The sequence below is a fragment of the Perca flavescens genome, chromosome 6 (assembly GCF_004354835.1).
Source record: "Perca flavescens isolate YP-PL-M2 chromosome 6, PFLA_1.0, whole genome shotgun sequence".
NCBI classification, from domain to species: Eukaryota; Metazoa; Chordata; class Actinopteri; order Perciformes; family Percidae; genus Perca; species Perca flavescens.
This window is the reverse complement of record NC_041336.1, coordinates 17449045-17469497: the sequence shown is the minus strand read 5'-3', so window position 1 is coordinate 17469497 and position 20453 is coordinate 17449045. Positions and strand designations below refer to the sequence as shown.

At 39.5% G+C, this 20453-nt stretch overlaps 3 protein-coding genes across 5 annotated transcripts; 2 read left to right on the top strand and 1 right to left on the bottom strand.

The window, feature by feature from the left end:
• Positions 1 to 325: 325 nt before the first annotated feature.
• On the top strand, positions 326 to 6290 carry m6pr (mannose-6-phosphate receptor (cation dependent)). The gene is made up of 7 exons (XM_028581033.1): positions 326 to 710; positions 2136 to 2308; positions 2525 to 2694; positions 2957 to 3066; positions 3557 to 3687; positions 3786 to 3912; positions 4013 to 6290. The coding sequence occupies exons 1-7, from the start codon at positions 705 to 707 to the stop codon at positions 4133 to 4135; spliced, it is 840 nt and encodes a 279-aa protein (XP_028436834.1). The 5' UTR covers positions 326 to 704; the 3' UTR covers positions 4136 to 6290.
• Positions 6291 to 7385: 1095 nt separating this feature from the next.
• Positions 7386 to 15065, top strand: phc1 (polyhomeotic homolog 1). 3 transcript variants are annotated; one of them, XM_028580938.1, is made up of 15 exons: positions 7386 to 7572; positions 8541 to 8662; positions 8799 to 8909; positions 9002 to 9079; positions 9172 to 9315; positions 10820 to 10903; positions 10966 to 11034; positions 11215 to 11937; positions 12050 to 12185; positions 12297 to 12475; positions 12593 to 12656; positions 12775 to 12862; positions 13054 to 13225; positions 13741 to 13978; positions 14079 to 15065. In XM_028580938.1, the coding sequence occupies exons 2-15, from the start codon at positions 8546 to 8548 to the stop codon at positions 14228 to 14230; spliced, it is 2355 nt and encodes a 784-aa protein (XP_028436739.1). In that variant the 5' UTR covers positions 7386 to 7572; positions 8541 to 8545; the 3' UTR covers positions 14231 to 15065. The 3 variants fall into 3 exon arrangements, with proteins under 3 accessions (XP_028436739.1, XP_028436736.1, XP_028436737.1); XM_028580935.1 differs by having other exon boundaries at positions 10954 to 11034; XM_028580936.1 differs by having other exon boundaries at positions 7388 to 7572; positions 9002 to 9067; positions 10954 to 11034.
• Positions 15066 to 15387: 322 nt separating this feature from the next.
• styk1b (serine/threonine/tyrosine kinase 1b) lies at positions 15388 to 19695 on the bottom strand. The gene is made up of 9 exons (XM_028580758.1): positions 19641 to 19695; positions 19249 to 19419; positions 17937 to 18269; positions 17621 to 17802; positions 17405 to 17479; positions 16618 to 16826; positions 16463 to 16503; positions 16001 to 16097; positions 15388 to 15902 (listed from the first exon to the last, which is right to left on the bottom strand). Exons 1-9 carry the CDS (start codon positions 19693 to 19695, stop codon positions 15710 to 15712), a joined length of 1356 nt encoding a protein of 451 aa, XP_028436559.1. The 3' UTR covers positions 15388 to 15709.
• Positions 19696 to 20453: the final 758 nt, after the last annotated feature.

Genomic DNA, 20453 nt, shown 5'->3' with positions numbered 1-20453 from the left:
TCTGTGTGCTTGTTCTCCCCGTGTTTGTGTGGGTTTCCTTCCACTATAAAGACATGCATTCTAGATAGGACTACAGTTGAAAATGTAATAACACGGGCACATTTACAGAGATGTTGATTGATGTGCATTGTCCTAATAAATACATTTTAAATAAATCTTAAATTCATGACCGGGGGGATAAGTAAATAATCTGATTCCCATAGGACGTTACGTGAATGGTGACGTTTTCACTCGGAAAACCGTTTTTCTGATGTCCATGAACGCACGGAGTGATCTGTTTCTAGTCAGCTGATGCGGGTAAGATTCAGCTGCAGCTCATTGGTCAAGCTTCATTTCGACGGTCACATGCGCGCGTGTGTTTAGTTTCACTTCCGCACTCCGCTGCTGTCTGTAGCCTGTTAGCCTCTGCGATGCCCATATGTCAATGGCGATGCCACTTCACACGTTCTGAGGAAAAGCGCTTTTGTTATTAAGGACAGGAACAGGGTGCAGCTAATAATGATCATTTAAAACTCCCGAACACATGCAGATTGACTTGATTGTATCTGCTTAACAAAATAGCAGTTTTATGGTTTCTAAGTCAACCAGGAAGCGACGTTAGCGCCAGCAAGCTCACTACATCATCAACGGGCTTCATGGTTAAACATTTGTTAAACTGTAACTAACAAAGAAGCTTTCCCCGCTTGTTGGCAGCAGAATAAGTCATGAAGGTAGGTGAACAATGTAGCCTAACGGTAAACTCGGTTAAGCCTTTCAGAGAGGGGTTTTCATCTGACTGTATTTTCTCAGCAAAAGTTATTTCCTCATGCGGAGATGAACAGACATTTTGCATGCATGCACACACTGTATATGGCTGGCTTAATATGTGGTTTCATAACTTCATTTCCCAATTACACGATGAGTTTATAGGGGTCGTATTCTGTTTTTGTGTCCTTGGATTATATAGCCTACTACACTTAACATAGTTTTTTGTCCAAGAAATGGACAGTTCATTTTCTCCAAGTTGTGGTTTTTTGTGATTAGGAAGCAAATACATGAGCATGCAAGTACCTTTTATTATGAACAGGAGATATGCAATTAAAAATCCCACCACTTAATTTTGAATTATGTTTAAAATGTGTGGGCTGTATGGATAAAATCCTCTTTCTTGGTAAATGTTAGATGTTAATGTATGTGCTGGTTTGTCTTTTTTGGTTAGTCAGTTCAATTAAATACCTGACAAATCAAGGTACTTTATCACATTAATGTAAAAATCGTATACAAATCCACTATTACCATGAAGCATTCCTGTTCTTTGATTTTCCCATAATAGAGTTGTTAAAAGGATTAGAGCTGCAACTAACAATTATTTTCATTATATATCTATCTACCAATTATTTCTTTAATTGATTTCCCTCTCATTTTGTTAAAAAAAAATTCCCATTATAATTTTCCAGAGCCGAAGGTGTCGTATTGAAATGGCTTGTTTTGATCAATTCAATTCAATTCAATTCAATTCAATTTTATTTATAGTATCAAATCATAACAAAACTTATCTCGAGACACTTTACAGATAGAGTAGGTCTAGACCACACTCTATAAATTCCAAAACCCCAACAATTACAGTAATTCCCTCAAGAGCAAGCATTAGCAGTGGCTATTGCGACAGTGGCAAGAAAAAACTCCCTTTTAGGAAGAAACCTCAGCAGACCCAGACTCTTGGTAGGCGGTGTCTGACGGGCCGGTTGGGGGCGTGATGAACAGTGGTGATAACAGTCACATTAGAAGTCACATTGACTTCGAAGGTTATCGTGGAAGTTCATGTCATAGCCGGGCACATCGTGTCATACTGAGTAGTGCAGTCTCCTATACCGGATCAACAGTCTCAACCCCAAGATTATTCAGTTTCAGAGAAATAAAGGCAGCAACTTTTTGCAATTTTGCTACCATAGTACCAACTCCTTTATTCTACTATTGTATAAACGGTATGGAAAAATCTCTGATGGTAGACGGTTAATATTGTCTTACACAGCATATTTTCATATTGTCTAACCCTAATTTAAAACAAATGATAAGCATTACATTTGAGAATTGCTTGAATGGTGATAAATGAAACAAAAGTCCCTTTTTTTTTTTTCATGCAACATCTATGTCAGGTGGTCAACAGTCAGGGTGGAGGGCCCTTCCTGGTGTGGACCCTGGTTGTTCAGCTGGTCCTGTGTGGGAGTGGGGTGTACACCGCTGATGGCACCAAGAACTGTAAACTGATCTCTGAGTCTGTCTCAGAACGGAAAGTCCTCAACCGACTAGAGCCACTCGCCCATAAGAAGTAAGAAGTGACTCAATTGTGTAGCTGCATATTCAGTGCAATTCAATATGACGTTAGATTGGTTTTGGATTGCCTGTTATCAATCTAAAATCAGCACTAATTGAATATGCAAACCAGCCATGACGGAAGCATTTTGCCTGACTGTCCTTTGCCATTCAGTGTTGTGCCTTTTCTCGCATATTAGTTGTTAACCGGGATTTGTTCTCATGTTGACAGCATTACAGCAGTGACGAAGAATGGAACTGAGAGTTACACATATGTGTTCCAGTTGTGTGGGGATGCATGGGGTGTTCCAAGAGCTGGAGTTGTTCAGTTGGACAGCATGAAAATGGAAGAAAAACCAACAGTGATTGGCATGTATGATGCAACACATGTTATTGGAGGAAGTAAGTCTCTGCAAAATATAACAATTTCATCCTAATTTACCCTGACTTTGTGTGTGGATATTAACCATCTGTGAATTGGAATGTTATGTTGGAGAATTGCCTTGTGTTTGAGACAAACTAGGAGCACACAAATCCCAAAACATGTGTTACAATTGTTTAGTGTGCATTTTTTATATTGATCATGGGATTAACCATTCCATAGGGTGCTTTAGATCTGTTTTATGTCTGCGTTGTCTATTTTGACACTTTCCTTCCTTTGCAGGTGACTGGGTGATGTTGAGCTACACAAACGGGGACAAATATGATGCCCACTGCTCTAAGAAAAACAGGAAAGCCATTGTCATGATCTCTTGTGACAGAAAAACGGACGTGGTAAAAGAAACACAGATGGCTTTTAGAGCATCACATTTTTAGATCATCAGATTTGTGAAAAGAAATGCTAGTTTAAAATGGCACCGTGTTTAAAACAAAAATGCAAGGGGCTTCATTGGTGGCAGGTTGCTTCAGGTACGACACGGTGTGATCCAGAAATGAATCTTATATGATAACATATCCACAAACTCTGCACAGTGGTTTATGATATTATGACAAGTTATCACAGTTATTTTATTCTTCATCTTGATGATTACAAGGGAACTATAGAAATACCTCATTCATGTTACAAAGTAATCTATTGTGAATGTGCGCCTGTTCAATGCAGCATGTTGCTGGATGACATCAGATTGGGTTGTCTAAAATGTGAATCAGGGTGACACACGGTGCTAATGTTTCTCCCGTGAGACATGTTGTCTTGCACCTTGTCTTTAAATTAGGATCTTTGTTGCTTTATATTTCCCTTTGTCTCTCTCCATCTCATTCCCAGGGCGAGATGAAGGTGGTGTTAGAGGACAGGGATAGGTTGCAGGACTGTTTCTACCTGTTTGAGCTGGACTCCAGTGCAGTGTGCCCAGCTATTGAGTCCCACATCAGCACTGGCTCCATAATACTCATCATGTGCGTAAAGAGTGAGTGTGTGCGTGCGTGTGTGTGTGTGCACAAAATCCCTTAACGTTAAAGCATATAATAATAGCATAGTCCCTCTCTTCTTCCAGTGGTTTCTGTCTTCTGGCTGTTTATCTTATCGGAGGTTTCCTTTACCAACGACTGATTGTTGGAGCCAAAGGGATGGAGCAATTCCCAAATTATGCTTTTTGGTTGGAGGTCGGCAATCTGACAGCGGTAAGCTGAGTGCAGTTGATACATAACGCCATTAAAAGATCAGGCTCATGTTATTTCTTTGGAAATTGAAAAATTGAAAAAACTTTACCTCCCCTTACAGGATGGGTGTGACTTTGTGTGCCGATCAGAAAAACGGGAGGAAGCCCCGGCTTACAGGGGAGTAGCCGCAGAACCTTTAGAAGAAGAGCCAGAGGAGAGAGATGACCACTTACTACCTATGTGACCTCAATATGTCAGATATGGGACAGAAATCTTCACTGTGTGACACAGTTTACTCTTTCGCAGGTTACAGGTTGCTGTTAGACACAAGTCTTGTTTTTCTTGTGCAGGTTTAGGTTAGGACCTGTCAACACTTTGCGTGTATTCCATACTTGTGCCTAGCTACTGTGTGATCTGCTTGTCACTTAAGAGGGCATGTTGCTCATAGGGCTGGCAGACATGTCTCCTCTTCCTACCCCATGCATTTCATTCAGCTGTTTGATGTCAAACAAATGAGTGATTCATCCAAGATTACAAAGTGACAATAAATACTCTTCTCCCTTGGAAATCTGGCACAAAAGGGAGAAGTTAAGAAGTTGGATTTCTGCCTGATTTTAAACTTAACGACATATTGCTGCCATTTCTTTTTCTGCTTAGCTAATGATTGATTGATTGTTGGAAGTTGGTGCAGGTTGCAGCAAGCTGCTTTACCTGGGACCCGGTTGTGCACTGACAGTTGCAGGTTACAAAACACACAAGTGCTTTAACTTGTGTAATTTAGCTTTTAATCAGTTTTTGTGTTTTGAAAGTAATCTGAGAATGTGAATGTTTATTTCTGTGACTGTGCTCACAATTTTGCTACACAAGTAGAAATCACTGCAGAAACCATAGCTCGACTGACTTTTATATTTTTAGTTGGGCTTTTTTCCTTTCTCCCACATTATAGGGAAAAGCTTCTACATCAATGCTAAATATTTTCTTCCTAAAATGTTGAGTATTGCCAGTTTCCTGACTGAAATCGGAGTTTGACCATTGTAATCAACCATCCTCTTAATTTTTTTTTTTTTTTTTTTTTAGTTTAACAGACACACCCCAACAGACAATATATACTGTATATGTACACATAAATACAACCAAAAAATCACACCCCAAACAAACAACAGATGCTGCAATGTCTACAAATTAAGTTGAAAGAATGATAGAAAAGTATATAAAATAACAAACTAGTACTGTACAAGAAATACATAGCAAAGTACATACAGATTTAAGCAAAAACAATTAAGTTAGAATCTCTGCAGGAAGGAATGCAATGGTCTCCAACGTCTCCAGAATCTTTTGGAATTATATTTGAGGTCATAAGTCAGTTTCTCCAGAGGGAGAAGAGCCGCTATCTGTGACAACCATATACCGGCCGTGGGGACTAGCGGAGCAGACCACCTCAGTAAAAAACATTTTTTAGCCAGAAATAAAAACAAATTATTGGTGTCCCATCCTCTCAATTTTTATCAGTGAGGTCTACAATGCTGTTAACTTGATGCGCTAAACTTACAAATTTGATGTTTAAAGCAAAGCATCTAACTAAAATGCAAAATGTAATTACATCTCAAATCACTAATTTTAGTTTATAAACGCTACCACACAGTGATAGGCAATTACAAGAGATTAATATATGAATTCTGCTATTTATAATTTATGATATCAAGATGTATGGTATATATGTAGTATATGTACTTGTATTTTCATAGAATAAATGAACACACAGCAAAATATTATTGTTCATAATCTCAAACCTATTTAATAATGAATTTTGTAGTGGGAAGACTGATCAAAATGCCTACATGGTTAAACTGACACACACACACACACGCACACACAAAAACAAAAACATTATAGGGTGCAAGTTTTCTTTTGACCAAATATTAAGGCTGCTTAATGCCTGATGCATTGCTTATTTAGGAGAATAGAGCTACAATGAAAGCACTTACTGTTATTTTCTATACATTTCCTGTATCAATATATTATGTTACAGCTCTGATAATACTTTTTAGAAATTGTTAAGGATTAAAGCAGGATTTTTGACCTTGAGGGCAAAATTATGTTAGGAAGTTTCAGTTGTGAATCAAGTTACTATATTGTTGTCAGTGTGCACTTACGTTAGGTTTGTTTTGTTTCTATGACTTGCTTTTTGTGTTTTTTAGGTTGACATTTCTTTGCTTAGTTCGGTGATTCACATCCTGGATCACAATCTGGTAGAAAAGGTTACACCCGTGGTTGTAGTGAACTGAACAACCTCTAGATTAATATAATGACCTGTTTGTTTCAAGGATGATTTCAATCTACCAACTGTTTTGTTTGTTTTCAGATTCCATCAAAAATAAAAGATGAAAGTAGTTTATGTATGCCCATTGTAGTGGTGAAATTAGTACACACCTAAGTGCACTCACCTTTGGAGATTTAATGAATGTGACATGTTTTAATAAAAACATTTTATGCACAATACATTTTTATTAATAATTTATATTTAAATTTACTTCATGATTAAGATATTTGCTAACGTTGAGTAGTGTTTGGACCATATACCACTTGGCAAATGTTTCAGGAAAAATAATCAGGTTTACCAATTTGATTTCAAAATTGGTTCTTAAACCAAGCCTGAAACCTAAAAACCAAAATTTACCAAGAAACCTTTGAACAACATTTGCATTTAATATTTTTTGAAACCATATTCCACCCGTGCAATGACCCCTTTACAAGATGGAATACCAAGAAACCTTATTCTGAGAAAAACTTGGCTGGGAAACAGAAAAGAACATTAATACTGCTAACAGAAATCATAAATTACACTCCACGTCTACAATACAATACAGTACTACACTAAACTATTTATAAATGTATGAGTCATTTAGTGTAAAGTGTCATTCTTAAATTGAAATATCTGCCGTGGGGGTGAGGTAATTGATGTAATGATGAAATAAGGCAAACTTGCAGTGTTGTAGGCAAGTAGATGTAGCCCCTGGCATTTAAATAAATATAACACCTGTATAGTTTTAAGGCCTTAGCATTTAAGTCTTATTCTGCAGGTGTGAGGTGGAGCTGAAATTATGTCAATTATGTTGTCATATGGTTTAAACAACTTTCATTTATACTAGTAACTTTGCCAGAGTAGCGCCCTATCACACATGTCCCTTATCTCTAATAACACATTACATTTTAGGATACATACAGCACATACATACATCCACTCATTGCCCATACTGTATATATTTTTACACATTCTGCACTCAACCCATTCAGCCTCTTTTTCTTATGCAAAACTGTTATTTTGTATGTATATTTATTTATAGTTTATTTCATATTCATGTTTAATATGTTTGCTTATGTTTGCACTATTCACCAAGGCAAATTCCAGGCAAGTGCAACTTATTGTGGCCTTTTCTGATTCCACTGCACTGGAGTGTGTTTGGGATCTACACACGCTGATACAGTAGGTGGCGGTATGCATTATTTAACCTCGGTTTGCCGTCCGCCAACAGACACAAAGAAGAAGAAAGGGATTTAAGAGGCGGGGTTTCGTTGGAGGCAAAAACCCTGAAAAGGGCTATCGTTGTTTGAAGTTAAAGCCAACATCGCAATATAAACTTGAGTGCATTTAAGTGTGAAGGACACAGATACCAAGGAGAGGTAAACACATAAGCACGCCGAAAAACACTAAACGTTGACTTCGTGCAAGCGTAATAGCCAGGTAGTTGCTAGCTTTCTGCCTGCAGTAAGAACCTAGCATTGCTAGTTAGTTAGCCTATCTAGCTTATGTTGAACTAACGCTGAACATTTTCTACTATTAAGTGTTTATACGAAACTAACAGATTTTTCCTTTCATCTAATGTTTCTGAACTCGGTCTTCTTTTTCTATCCTCGTTATAAACGTTAATGTATTTTAGTTATGGTATGTCATACTTTTGTTAAGCAAAGTCCATTGTAGGTAGCCACAGCTGGCTAGCTTCTTTCTTGGTGTTTTGAGCTTTCCTCCATGTTGTTCTTTCTCCTGTATTCATTTATCATGTTAACAAGCGCTAATGAAAATGCTTCAATGCTCATACATTGCCTCTATTTTTAGTGGCATAGTAGTAACGTCTGGCAAGCTCATAAGTAGTTAAAAATACTGTTTGTGCAGGGGTGTAGCAAGCTGTGATTTATGGGTCCTCTGAAAGAATAAGTAGCTAACATTAACGTTACCTCTGTTAAAAACAATCAGAGAACTGGAAATGTTGTGCATTACAGCAGTGTTAAGTTACTCTAGATTAAATGAAGTCTCCTTTTTAATGTCAGCAGTATTAGACATTTGAAACATACTGAGTTGACACCGAATTTGGTTGTAATGTACTTAACTAGTAACTGATGATTTAAGTCTTTATATATTTTATTTTTTATTGTGTAGCCTGACAAGCCAGACCCACATCAAGATGTTGACCCTGGCTGCGTCTAGATTTCTAGGCTACCAGTAAATAGTGCTAAATTGCATGTTTAACAAGTCTTCACGCTAAGATATCTTCAGTTAGAAGTTCTGCAATTCATAGAAATATTTATTGTGTATACAACATAAGCGTTTGGTCACAACTACTTTTGATGAGCAGTTTCTGTGTTTTGAGCAGCAAACATGGATGCAGGTGAAGACCAAAACACAGGCACCACCAATGGAAATCCTCAAACAAGCGGGAACTCTCGTGCACCCCAGATAGCCCACATGTCTCTATATGAGAGACAGGCTGTACAGGTGTGCATAAACGACTGCCTAGATGTGATGAAAAGGCTAATGTTTGTTATCTTGAATTGTTAATAATATACTGTTTAAATATAAAGACTTTTGCATCAGTCTTAAAACATGTATCTGTGTGTGTGTGTTTGTTTAGGCTCTCCAAGCACTGCAAAGACAGCCAAATGCAGCTCAGTACTTCCAGCAGCTCATGTTGCAGCAGCAGATCAATAGTGCACAACTCCACAACTTGGCTGCTGTGCAACAGGTAACCAGAATTATGACAGGAAGGCAGGCAGTTCAAAAATATGATAAACAGAAGCATTACACAACATCCCTTTCATTCTCTTTTTAAACCAGGCCACGCTTGCAGCCAGTCGTCAGTCCAATACCCCAAGTAACAGCATGTCCCAGACGACCACCACTGTAAGTTTTGTTGTAAGTTGCTTGAGTTATGGATTACACAGCTAGTTTTTTAAAAATGGTAAGGTAGGTTTGATAAAAAATCTAAAATGTTCTGTTTCTCCCAGGTCAACTTAAGCACCACATCTGCGGGAGGTACCATGACCAATTCCCGTCCTCACGGTCCAGCCACCCCTGCAACAACAACAGCTCTCAACCAATCAGTGCTGCTGGGTGGAAACTCTGCAGGACAAGGACAGATGTATCTTAGGGTGAGTTAAAAATTGTACATGCGCTGTGTCCATTTATGAGTATAATATAATACATAAAGGCTTATTGTGCATGTCTGTGTCACCAATTCTTGTGATATAATAATTCAACCTTTATTCTGTTTGTGAAAGCTTATTGATTTGGTGAGTTACTCTTGGGTTGGTATCTCCTGCTACTGATAACTAGAGTCATGCATTCTACTCTACTACTACTCTAAGAGCAGTTACAGAAGATGGCAGCAATGGCCTCTATAAGTATACATAAGGTAAAACCTACATAAACTGAACTCTATCAACAGAAAATGTCTCAAGAGAATCAGTGAAACAGCATAATGTCTTGGAATGGTTTTAAAAAATGAGCACTTAACACCAAACATTGTTCACAAATTCTTAAGTAATCCAAATCTGTGTATTATTTGTTAATTCATTTTTTAAATAAAAGCAAAAAATTACTTGTTTTCTCAATACTCGAATAACAACTTGTTTTTCCAAATTCCGATTTGATGCTCAAATGAAAAATGGAAAACAACGAATGAGCAGATCATAAAATGTTGATATTTTCAACTGATGCAAATTGCGTGACCCGGAAGTGATCTCTACTAGAACCATAGGACACTATCAGATATGAATATATATTTGATCATGCACGACAAAACATGCAAGAATTAAATCCCCCGTCCACTCAACAACATTTAGGCTATTTATGAACTTCAGAATCCAATGGAAAATAATCTCAAAATGAAACAACGTGGTGCAACGTGGTGTCAACATAAAACACAGCACTTTCAAGGCGGAGAGCGGAGTTCACTTTGCGGCAAAAACAAAATAGCCTACTTTCACCCAGGCAACGCTTGTTTGTTCCCTCGGGAGTGTTTTAACCACAATCTTTTTCCTAAACTTAACTAATCGTTTTGGTGCCTAAAACTTAACTGTCATTGCTGCAAGACACTCACTTTTTCTGGCTACCTTTGAGTGGGGGATACATTTTGTCTCCACTGGCCACTGTCTCCAAATAATTTAGCAGATGATATAGACCAGAAAGGGGGAAATCCCATGAAAAGTTTAATATTTCAATTATACAATAACGGTTACTAACAAAATAAAAGTTATAATCAAACTGTATTCATATTGTGGGGCTATTATTCACATTGGGCCGTGTCTGTTCCTACATGTATTGATAGCGTCCAAGTAGAGATCACTTCCGGGTCATGCAATTTGCGTCAGTTGAAAATATCAGAATTGGATGAAAAGCTTTTTATCCGTTTTTTCCAGTTTTCATTTGAGCACAAAATCGGAAATTGGAAAAACAATTTGTTATTCTTTTTTTTCATTTTGGTTTTGGAAACGAGTATTGAGAAAACAAGTCATTTTTTGCTTTCTGGTTATATTTTGAAAAACAAATGAACGAATGATGCACAGATTATACCATGTAGTTAAGTGATCCGTGAGTCATTCATTGAAATATTTGTTATTTTAAGGTTGACCATCTGTCTTGCTCCTCACATAGGTCAACCGCTCTCTCAGGGCTCCCCTTGCCTCTCAGCTCATCTTCATGCCTGGTGGTACAGCAACAGTTGCCCAGACACAGCCCAGCAGCAGCAGCAGCAGCAGCAGCAGCAGCAGCAGCAGCAGCAGCAGCAGCAGCAGCAGCAGCAGCAGCAGCAGCAGCAGCAGCAGCAGCATGAAGTCGCACCTACCACAGCCCAGTCTGACAATGATCAGGTTTGAGTACAATTACCATTAATGTGAGGTCTGAGCTATTTAAAGTCATACAGTCTTAGATATGTGATAGTTTTCAGATATGTAATTGTCATGGGAAGACTATTTGACACCACTAAGCACACTTCTGCTAGTTTTCTCAAATGCATTTCACCACAACCTATTCCTTTGTTAATTTTACAGGTGCAGAATCTGGCCTTACACTGTGCTTCCGCTCCTAGAGCAGTTGCTGTAAAGGCTGAGCTTCCAGAGAGGAAAGATATAGCTAGATTTCCTCTTGGTCAACAGCAGCAGCAGCAGCAGACGTTTGCCCAGACATCTCAGCAGCAGCAAGTGCAACCACAACAGCAGCAACAAATGGCCAAAACCAACTTTACTCAGCAGTCCAATGCCAACACTATGACTCTAAAGAATGTTACTCCTGCTGCTTCTGTAGCTCCTTCCTCCACTTCCTCTCCAGCACTCCCTCTTTCCCAACTCCTCCTGTCCTCATCTGCTGCCCCCATGATCCTGGTGCCCACCTCAAATGTTCCTCCCACCACCCAGGGCTATACTATTGGCCCAGTGACCCCAAAAGCCAACGTTAATACGCAGACTCTGGTGGTGCAGCCCCTACAACAGGCCAGCACTATTGCAGAAAAAGGACCTGTGCCAATCCAGCCCAAGACAGCTCAAGGACAACGCTTACCTGTACAGCTGCCTCCTCGACACCCACCTCCCATTCTCCCAGCTCCACCTAGCAACACCCAGCACAACACTCCCCACATCCCTGTGCAGCTTGTGGGAGCCAGGCAGGGCTTAACAGGAAACGCACAGGCTGTGGCCCTGGCACTGGCACGAAGCAGCACGGCCCAGGAAAGTACAGCTGGCGGAAATGTTAACACAGTCTCCAACAACAGCGCTATGGTAAGACCAACCATTGAAAGGACGTACTTAGCGACACTGACACTTCTTTGGTTTGGTGTTAAGGATAACTGTCAAGTATTGTAACCGTTCTTTCCCCCCCACATACCATTAGATAAAGCCTGCTATTGGTTCTCTGAAGAGAAAATCTGACAGTGACGCGCCAAATGAGATGGCGACAGAATCTTCAGACTCTACACCCATGAAAGATTCTGCTCCCCCCTTATCCCCTGCCCCGACAAAGGACTCGGGTATGTCAATTTATCCTCTCCAAATCAAGCAAAGATTAAAATTTTTTAACGAAGTCTAGAAATCTGGTTGAAAGCTCATTGTTTTTCCCTGTTTCTTTTGATTTTCACTAGCTCCTCCTGTAGCAGCTGCCTTCTCATCCCCTCCCACCCTGTCCTTGCCTCTGCCCTTGTCAAGAGTCGGGCATGGGGACAAAGACAGAGCGCCTGTTCCCCAGGCAGTGGTCAAACCTCAAGTCCTCACCCACCTCATAGAGGGATTTGTCATCCAGGAGGGAGCTGAGCCCTTCCCTGTAAGTGTCCACTGTTGTGATGACATAGATTTTGCAATGAATCAAATCTCTGATTTGAAATACTCAGCTATGCACTTTTCCTTGTAAAAACGTTTCTTATTGTATTTGATGTAAAAGGTTGCTGGACTCCTCAAAGACAGAGATTTCGCCTTGGTTGGCCGCTCTGAAAATGGACCTCAATGTAAGTGGTGAAGTAGCTCTCTTTTTTTAAGGATCAAGTTTGATACCATGAATCTGTGTGCATAATCATTATTTCATAAATGTGTAACGTAGATTTATCCCTCCCTTTTCCTCTTCAGTGTTAAAGTGTGAGTACTGTGGAAGCCTTGCCCCAGCCAGCCAGTTCAGAGGATCAAAGAGGTTCTGTTCAAATACTTGTGCCAAGAGGTACGATTTTCTTTATCTTTCCGTTTCGGCATTGTTTTTATTTTGGTTTGTTGTTTGGTGACCAAAAACTCTACTGTGCTTTACATTAAGGTTAGGTAACCATATTTAATAAAGAAACCAGTCAAAGACTATACCAAACAAAAGTCTAAGAAATGTCTTCCTGAGTTTTGACTGTGCTCCTGGATCCACAGGTATAATGTGAGCTGCAGCCAACACTTCAAGACAAGCAGAGGGAGGAGTGGGGCAGGGCTGGCAACGCCTCCAGCACCCACTGAGAGCGCCGCTAGGCGAAGAGGCCCCTCTCGCAGGAGCAGTTCTAATATCACCTGTAATAACATTTCAAGCAGGCATCTATCTGTTAAGGTACGATCTGTAGTTCAGAGGATGAGACTGTTGATATTCTATATTTTTCTAATTATAAAATGGGCCACAATGTTGCACTGGATGACATGTTTCCTCAATATAGTGAACACAGGCACTGCAGTTTATTGAGTCCCATACACTCTCCTGCTACTGTAGTGTCCTAATTGTGTATTATTTCGCAGCTCAAAATAGTCCAACAAATGCACCATTTACTCCTGAGTGATTTTTGAAAACTACAGTGCCCAGCTGGAGAACATTATTTAACCTCTTTTAAAGATGATATTTTGTACTTGTGATCTGTCTTTGATAAATATTTACATCTTCAGGGAAAATGGATTGGCTTGAGTACCACAGACAGTAGTCAGAAAGTATTGTTGGGCAATACTTGGAATTCAATTGTTGATAGTAGAAAAATGGCTGCCTAATGCTTTATATATCATGTCATTATCCACAAATGCAGCTTCCTCTCTGAAGTTTTATTATTGGCTTTTGTTTCTCCACTTTTGTGGGCGTAGTGTCACTCTGAGTCCAGTCGCTCGGAGGACGTATCCAGCGACGGGGAAGAAGAGGAGGACGATTCTCCTTCACTGTCCCCAAGCTCTTCACACTCCTGCTCTAGAGCTGAGCGTAGCGCTCCTCCGTCTGACAGCTCAGCTCCTGGTAGCCTCCCACTAGATGGGGCTAACTTTCTCTCAGCAACTCCTGCTCAGTGGAGTGTGGAAGAAGTCTTCAGATTTATCTCTTCACTTCAAGGTTGGTGTTATGTGAGATAACAGTTTTGAAAGCCATAGCCATGTCTCCTGTTCTCTTTATCTAACTCTATCTTCCTGTCTTTTTGTCGGTTGGTGTCCAGGCTGTGAAGAGTTGGCTGCCCAGTTTCTGTCACAGGAAATAGACGGGCAGGCTCTGCTGCTCCTGCGAGAGGACCATCTCATCTCCACCATGAATATCAAGCTGGGTCCTGCTCTCAAGATCTGTGCCTCCATCAACATCCTGCGTGAGTGATGCAGTGCGTATTTCAGAGGGACACCAGCATCATTGTCATTGATAACGTCTCACTGAAATCAATACCTGGACCTCTTTTAGTAAGAAGTAAAAAAAGACTATGGGGAAAGTGAGGATGTTTCTTACAAAACAATGGTGCACTATCAGTCATGTGAAGACATGGGGATGGACAGTTTACTTTCTGGACATTGAATGTGCAAAAACATGTTGTATGTGTGAGTGGTGAGCATTGGGCAGTCTAGAGTATCCATGTCAGTAGTGTTTGTCAGTTGTTGTTTTTCTGTTGCTGTGAGTAGAAGCCTTTTGTATGTATTCTCTAATGAAACTGTGCAAATCTGCCAGCCTGCAGTAATTGGTGCTAGGTCTTCTAACTAGGACAGTTTATCTGTTGGGTTAAAAAAAAAAAGAAAAGAAACGTTGCCTTCTTGATGTATTTCAAACGGTGCTTTAACTTTAGTGATATGAGTTGGAGGGATGTCAGCATCAGTCCACTTCATTTATATATATTTCTTATTATATATATTAGTAGTTATTAGTTTATTTACCATATATGTTTAATCCAGGCTTCAATCAAATCGAGCAAAGGACACTCAAAAAGCCTGGTATTTGAATTAGTTCATTTTACCAGTTACTGAAAGTTTTAGTTTTTTATCTTTTCCACTTTGTACTACAATCAAAATTATTTTTTTCATGAATATGATATAGTTTTAGTAGCTTTAATCAACTTAACTACCTGAAAATAGGTATTCCTCATGGTTTGCTCTCTCAAGGGCTAAGTGGAAGTGCTCTGTGTACATGTATGCAGTACTACCAATAAACAATACCTGTTACTGGACCTCTGTGCGTGTGTGCGTCTGCTTTTATTACCCCTTGAAAATGAAAAAGTTCATTGTAGTTCTTGTCATTGATTTTGTAAATGTTTGAGCTCATTTCACATGAACTGAACTGAGAAGTGTAATAATAGCATAAATACATTTGTGTCCTTTATTTCCAACTGCCAAAGAATCATACAAAAATGTGGTAAGAACATATATTACATCTTAATATACATTTGTATTGTGTTCTAAACAAGATCTGTAAAACCGTCATAAATTAACAGTATCGACTACAAGTTTAAGATGCAGCGGCTGTACATTGGTGCTATCTTAACGTGTACTACAACAAAATTACTGGTTGTATTTTCCCAACAACAATGCCTAACTCCCAAAGTGTTAGGCATTGCCACATCAGACAAAGAAGCACATGAATGAGGTCTTAATCAGAAGAAAATGAATGGTTCCCAAAAGTAGACAACTTACTTAGCATACAGGTTTTCTCATTTATGCTGTGTGACCCAGAAGTAGGAGAATACTTAAAATAAAAGTACAATTTCAGTGCCCAAAAACAGAAGTAAGCAACAGTCTGGAACACTTTTATTGTTTTGGAGAAGTGTACCATTGGGGAGAAAAGTGCAATTTATTTTGCTGGCACAGGCAATGATCATAAAACAGTGTAGCTGTTCTTTTCCCCGTATCCTGCTTCCTTCAGGTACTGCTCAATGTTAACTGTCCCAGACACCTTGAGGACTTTGTCAGAGGCACTTTTCTCTCCTGAGTGGATCTTGTGGCTCACTTCAGCCAGAGTGGGTCGATCTTGATCCTTCCACTGGCAACAACCCTTAATGATGGAGTATCTGAAAGACAGATTTATAGCACATTTGTTAGAGAGGGGAAACGGCACTCAGCTTCAGGTGTGCTTGTGTGTTATCTGGAGCGTTCAGTGGAAACTTACAGCGTGTTGGAACAGTTGGAAGGTTTTTTTAGACTTTTCCCTCGTTGATGAAACTGCAGAAGCTCATTTACTGAGATGTCTGCATATGGAGCGTCACCTGGAGAGAAAAGAGTAAATGTTGTAGGTAGGAGTGGGCAATATGGTATCAAGGTATATGTACTTTTACATTGCAATATCAATATATATTGTGTTATTAACTTTTCTGGAAAATCAACACAGAAGCTGTTTATGGATAAAATAGCCAGATGGGTTGGCCCTTTTTTGGCTAATCCAGCAAATGGAATACCTTATAATTACTTCATCACACTGATGAAAAATAATCATATTAAAATCCAATATTGGTATAAAGTAGTCCTGTTTATGGGTTTGCATAAGCTACAATTGCCTAACATAACCAGAGATACTGTATTACAGTAATAGATGATTCAGTTTAAATGGGTAAAAAGTTCAATTTCAACTTACCCAATGTTGCCATTTCATACAGTAAGATGCCAAATGACCAGCTAGAGAGGAACGCACAGAGGCAAATAATGGTTATAGTCTTTCATTGTATTGTATTGGAGGTTGTCAACGACAGAAAATACCAGAGATAACAGATGAAAATAGATAAAACTCACATGTCGCTGCTCTGACGGGCAGGTTTCTTGGCTAACAGCTCTGGTGCCTGCCATTTCTTCATGCTGGAATCATCTCTCTGAGTGGCTCCCTGGTTCTTCCTTGTGTGGACCCCATGCAGGCCCCAAAGCTTGGCAGTGAAGTCCTTGGTGACCAGTACACTGCGGGCACGAATGCTTCCGTGGAGAAGATCTTTGCTGTGAAGGAACTCCTGATTGGGCAACAAGACAAGTGGCATCTCAGGATTAAACACACACGCCTGTGCAGGTGATTTCAGTTTAGTCATCATTGTCGACATGAAGTACTTATATGAAACTGGACTCATTATGAACTGTGGTGGAGGGGCCTGCATGTAACAAACTGCACGTCATAATGGGTAATGACAACCATGTTCTCCTCAGGATGAATTGAAATAACTTTGATAAATATTTTTTCATCTAGCTGCATCATCAGCTTAAAATGTGAATCTTTAACCTTTTTCTAAATAATTTGATGTGGCATGTTGATGTTAATATTTAGCTTATGTAAAGCCTCCAGGGCTGCCAGCATTGCTGTAGATAAATACCTTTCTCTGTTTAAAGTAATGAGTCAATTATACAAAATGTTGCCTTTTGGGATTGTCGGGTAGGTGCATGGTATGATGAAGGCGTTTTGGAGGGAAACCCTACCAACAAGTCAATACTAAGATTGGGTCATGACAGGTTAAACGTATGTCAGTGATTTGAAAATCAAATATGTGGACATGTGCAGTGTATAGGGAGGTGAGGACATGTTTGTATGCATACTAACCAGAGCCGAGGCCACCTGTTTGGCCAAGGTAAATATTCGTCTCTCAGTCATCTCACAAGGAGGATTCACATGTTCCTGAAAAAAAGAGAGATTACATTAACATTTCAAAGTTGACAGGTGAATGTTTTTTGTTGTTGTTGATTTAAATATATGGTTTGATGCTTAAAGTGAGTTATCACACAGCAGCACTATACCCTCTGTAATAAAAATATATACCTGTCTGCATCGCCACAGGAAGCTGAGCAGGTCTCTGTTCTCCAGCTCTTCCACAACTGTAATCAGAGGAGCTCGAAGTGAGACCACACCAAGAAGCTCTGGCAGGAAGGGATGTGGTCCCAGCTGGGACAGGAAGGACGCAAAGCCCAGGAAGTTGTGTCTTTCTGTGGCATCAGCAGAGTCTGTAAAGGGCAGGAATGAGAGGGAGATAAAAGAAAAATAGTGAAAGAGTAACACTGCAGTTACAGAAACCATGTCCTCAAAATCAAACAAGACAATTAAGAGCTTCCATTAAATTCAAGTTTAACCATCTCACCCTTTAGGACTCGCAGTACCACGTTCCTGTTATCCATTCGGGCCCTGTAGAGGGACACAGAGGAGTCGGAGTGCAGGGAGAAGGCAACAGGCATAGGGGTGACCAGGTTGAAGGACTCAGGCAGCCTCTGACGGGGCAACTCTCTGGGCTGGACGATGGGAGTGAAACTGGGCATAAAGGGCTGTGGTGGGGGGCTGAGCGGGGGAGAGGGTGATTCCAAAAATATGGAGGGGTTTTTGGAGGGGTTAGTGTTCGGGGGGTGGAAGGTGGAGTAGGAATCGGGCATGTCCAGAGCGATACTTTCATGCTCCAGGACATTGATACCTGGTGGAGCTATGGACAGAAAGCCAAGGAGAGATAGAGAGATGAGAGATGAAAGGGAGACAGAGAATATTTGTTATTAGAGGTAAATGCAAGGATTTACATGAGAGCAGTTAAACAGGACTATTTATTATTTGTTTAGTGCTGGAAAATATGTCTAACTGAAACTGAGATAGTACGTAGGAGTGCTTATTGACCCCATGGGAGAAATTATATTATACAGTGGATGCTAAAACTGTAAAACTTGTCATCTGTCATTTCCTTGCTTAATGAAAAAACAAGAATGCTGCTGGTTCTACTGTCAACTGTACAGTATATCACACTGTGAATACACTGAGCATGTTTTATTTATAGTAAACCTACTGAAAACCAGTTGAAAGTGCTGATGTGGGCTTTCACAAGGTATTTCACTTATGTCTGATGACCATAAACATTTTATTGTAAGACATTTTTAAAACTGTGAATCAAATGTAAAAAAAACAATCATTTACAGGCATACACAGACTTTAAATGAGAAAGACACAAAAGTTTAAAATCATTTAAGGATTAAATCATTTCACATGTATGTAAATAGCCTGTAATGTAGTTTTATTTATTGCATTTTTCTTTAATTATTTAGTTTAATTAATTGTTCTATAATAATATTTTGAGTGCTTATAACTACAGATTTTTATATTTGTATAGGCTCCTATGTCATTTTGTCTTGTATTTTGGGTTCCTGGCAGCTTAAACTTTGTTACATTGATAAAATGATAAGTCAGACTGATAGCTGAGTTTGTGCTGAAGAAAAAGATGCTACGCACATGGGGTAAGGACAGTTTAAAAAGTGCTAAACAATGAATGCATAGAAAGTTGAACCTGGACTCTTAACTACACCTCCTGGAAAAAGCTAAACACACCCATGGAATCAGCTTACTGACTGTTTGCTGACAGTGTAGATCAAAAATAATTCCTACAACAACTAACAATTGTGTCTATTCCAGTGTCTTACCATCAATGCCATGCAGCCCTCTCCTGGAGGCCGACTTTTTGGCCTGTGGACGGATGCGACTGACTTTCTCTGGACAAAAGCGCAACAGGATAATGAAGACCAGAGTGACCAGGAAGCTGGCCAGCAGCAAGATGGGCACAATGATCACCTCCTGCTCGTACACACGGATCTCTGCAAACAGGAGCAGACACAAGGAAACATGAATCTTTATGATCACTCAACAAGCCAGATACACTAATGTCAATGTGCCACATATGTTTGTCTGTACAGTCTGGGCTGGTATGTCATGTCATCTGTTCGTCTGTCTTAACACTAACACTTGACAAAGCCTCTAATGGCCAGACCAGGTTAGTGGCCAAATTCCCCAAGTTCTGTCTGCTGTTAAAACCTACCACAGATAGTATCTCCATTGTTGCATTGGACGTCTGCGCCTGATAATGAAGACATCCTGTCAAATGTAAAAAGAGATGTGATAAAAGACCTTTTTTTTTCTTATATTCCTAATACACCGTTCACAGTCAAACTTCATATTCAGTAGGTTTCTAGATACTTCCATATGCTTACAGTTGTTATGTAATAGCTTAAGGAAATTTCCTTTTTACAAAAACAACACATAAAGTGACAGTGGTAGTCCTGAAAGCCATTTTGTCTCTGGGGCTGAATGTGTGAATAATAACATGACTCTTGTCAGGTATCTAGCATGAGAAGGGGTCTGAGTGAACGTGTAACTGAGACCAGGAACTTCAGATGTTGTATCACAGGCTCTGATGTATGCCAAATGTTTTATTGCCACACCAAATTGCTTTTGTTTAATCCATCTTCTTATGTAACACAAAACTTTGATCCTTTTGGTCTAGAGCACAGACCTCAATCGTTGGTCAATCTTAAGTAATACAATATGAGCTTCACCAAAGCTGTTTACAGAAATAAAATGTTATCATTTCTAACTGAGGAATCTTTATGCTGTATATCTGAATTCAGATCTGCTTTAAATGCAGTGTATAGGAACAGAAATGCAGCCACACAGGGAAAATCTTCAACCACATGATCATCCTTTTACGTCAGAAGATCTGTAAACCTGTTCATCTGCATTTTTTTTTACCCATAAATGCTTGTACACACTCAAAGGGAAAATATAAAGGGCAAACAAAGAACTTGCTTGCACACTCAAAACTGATAGAATATCACAATGGTCACAGAAAGAC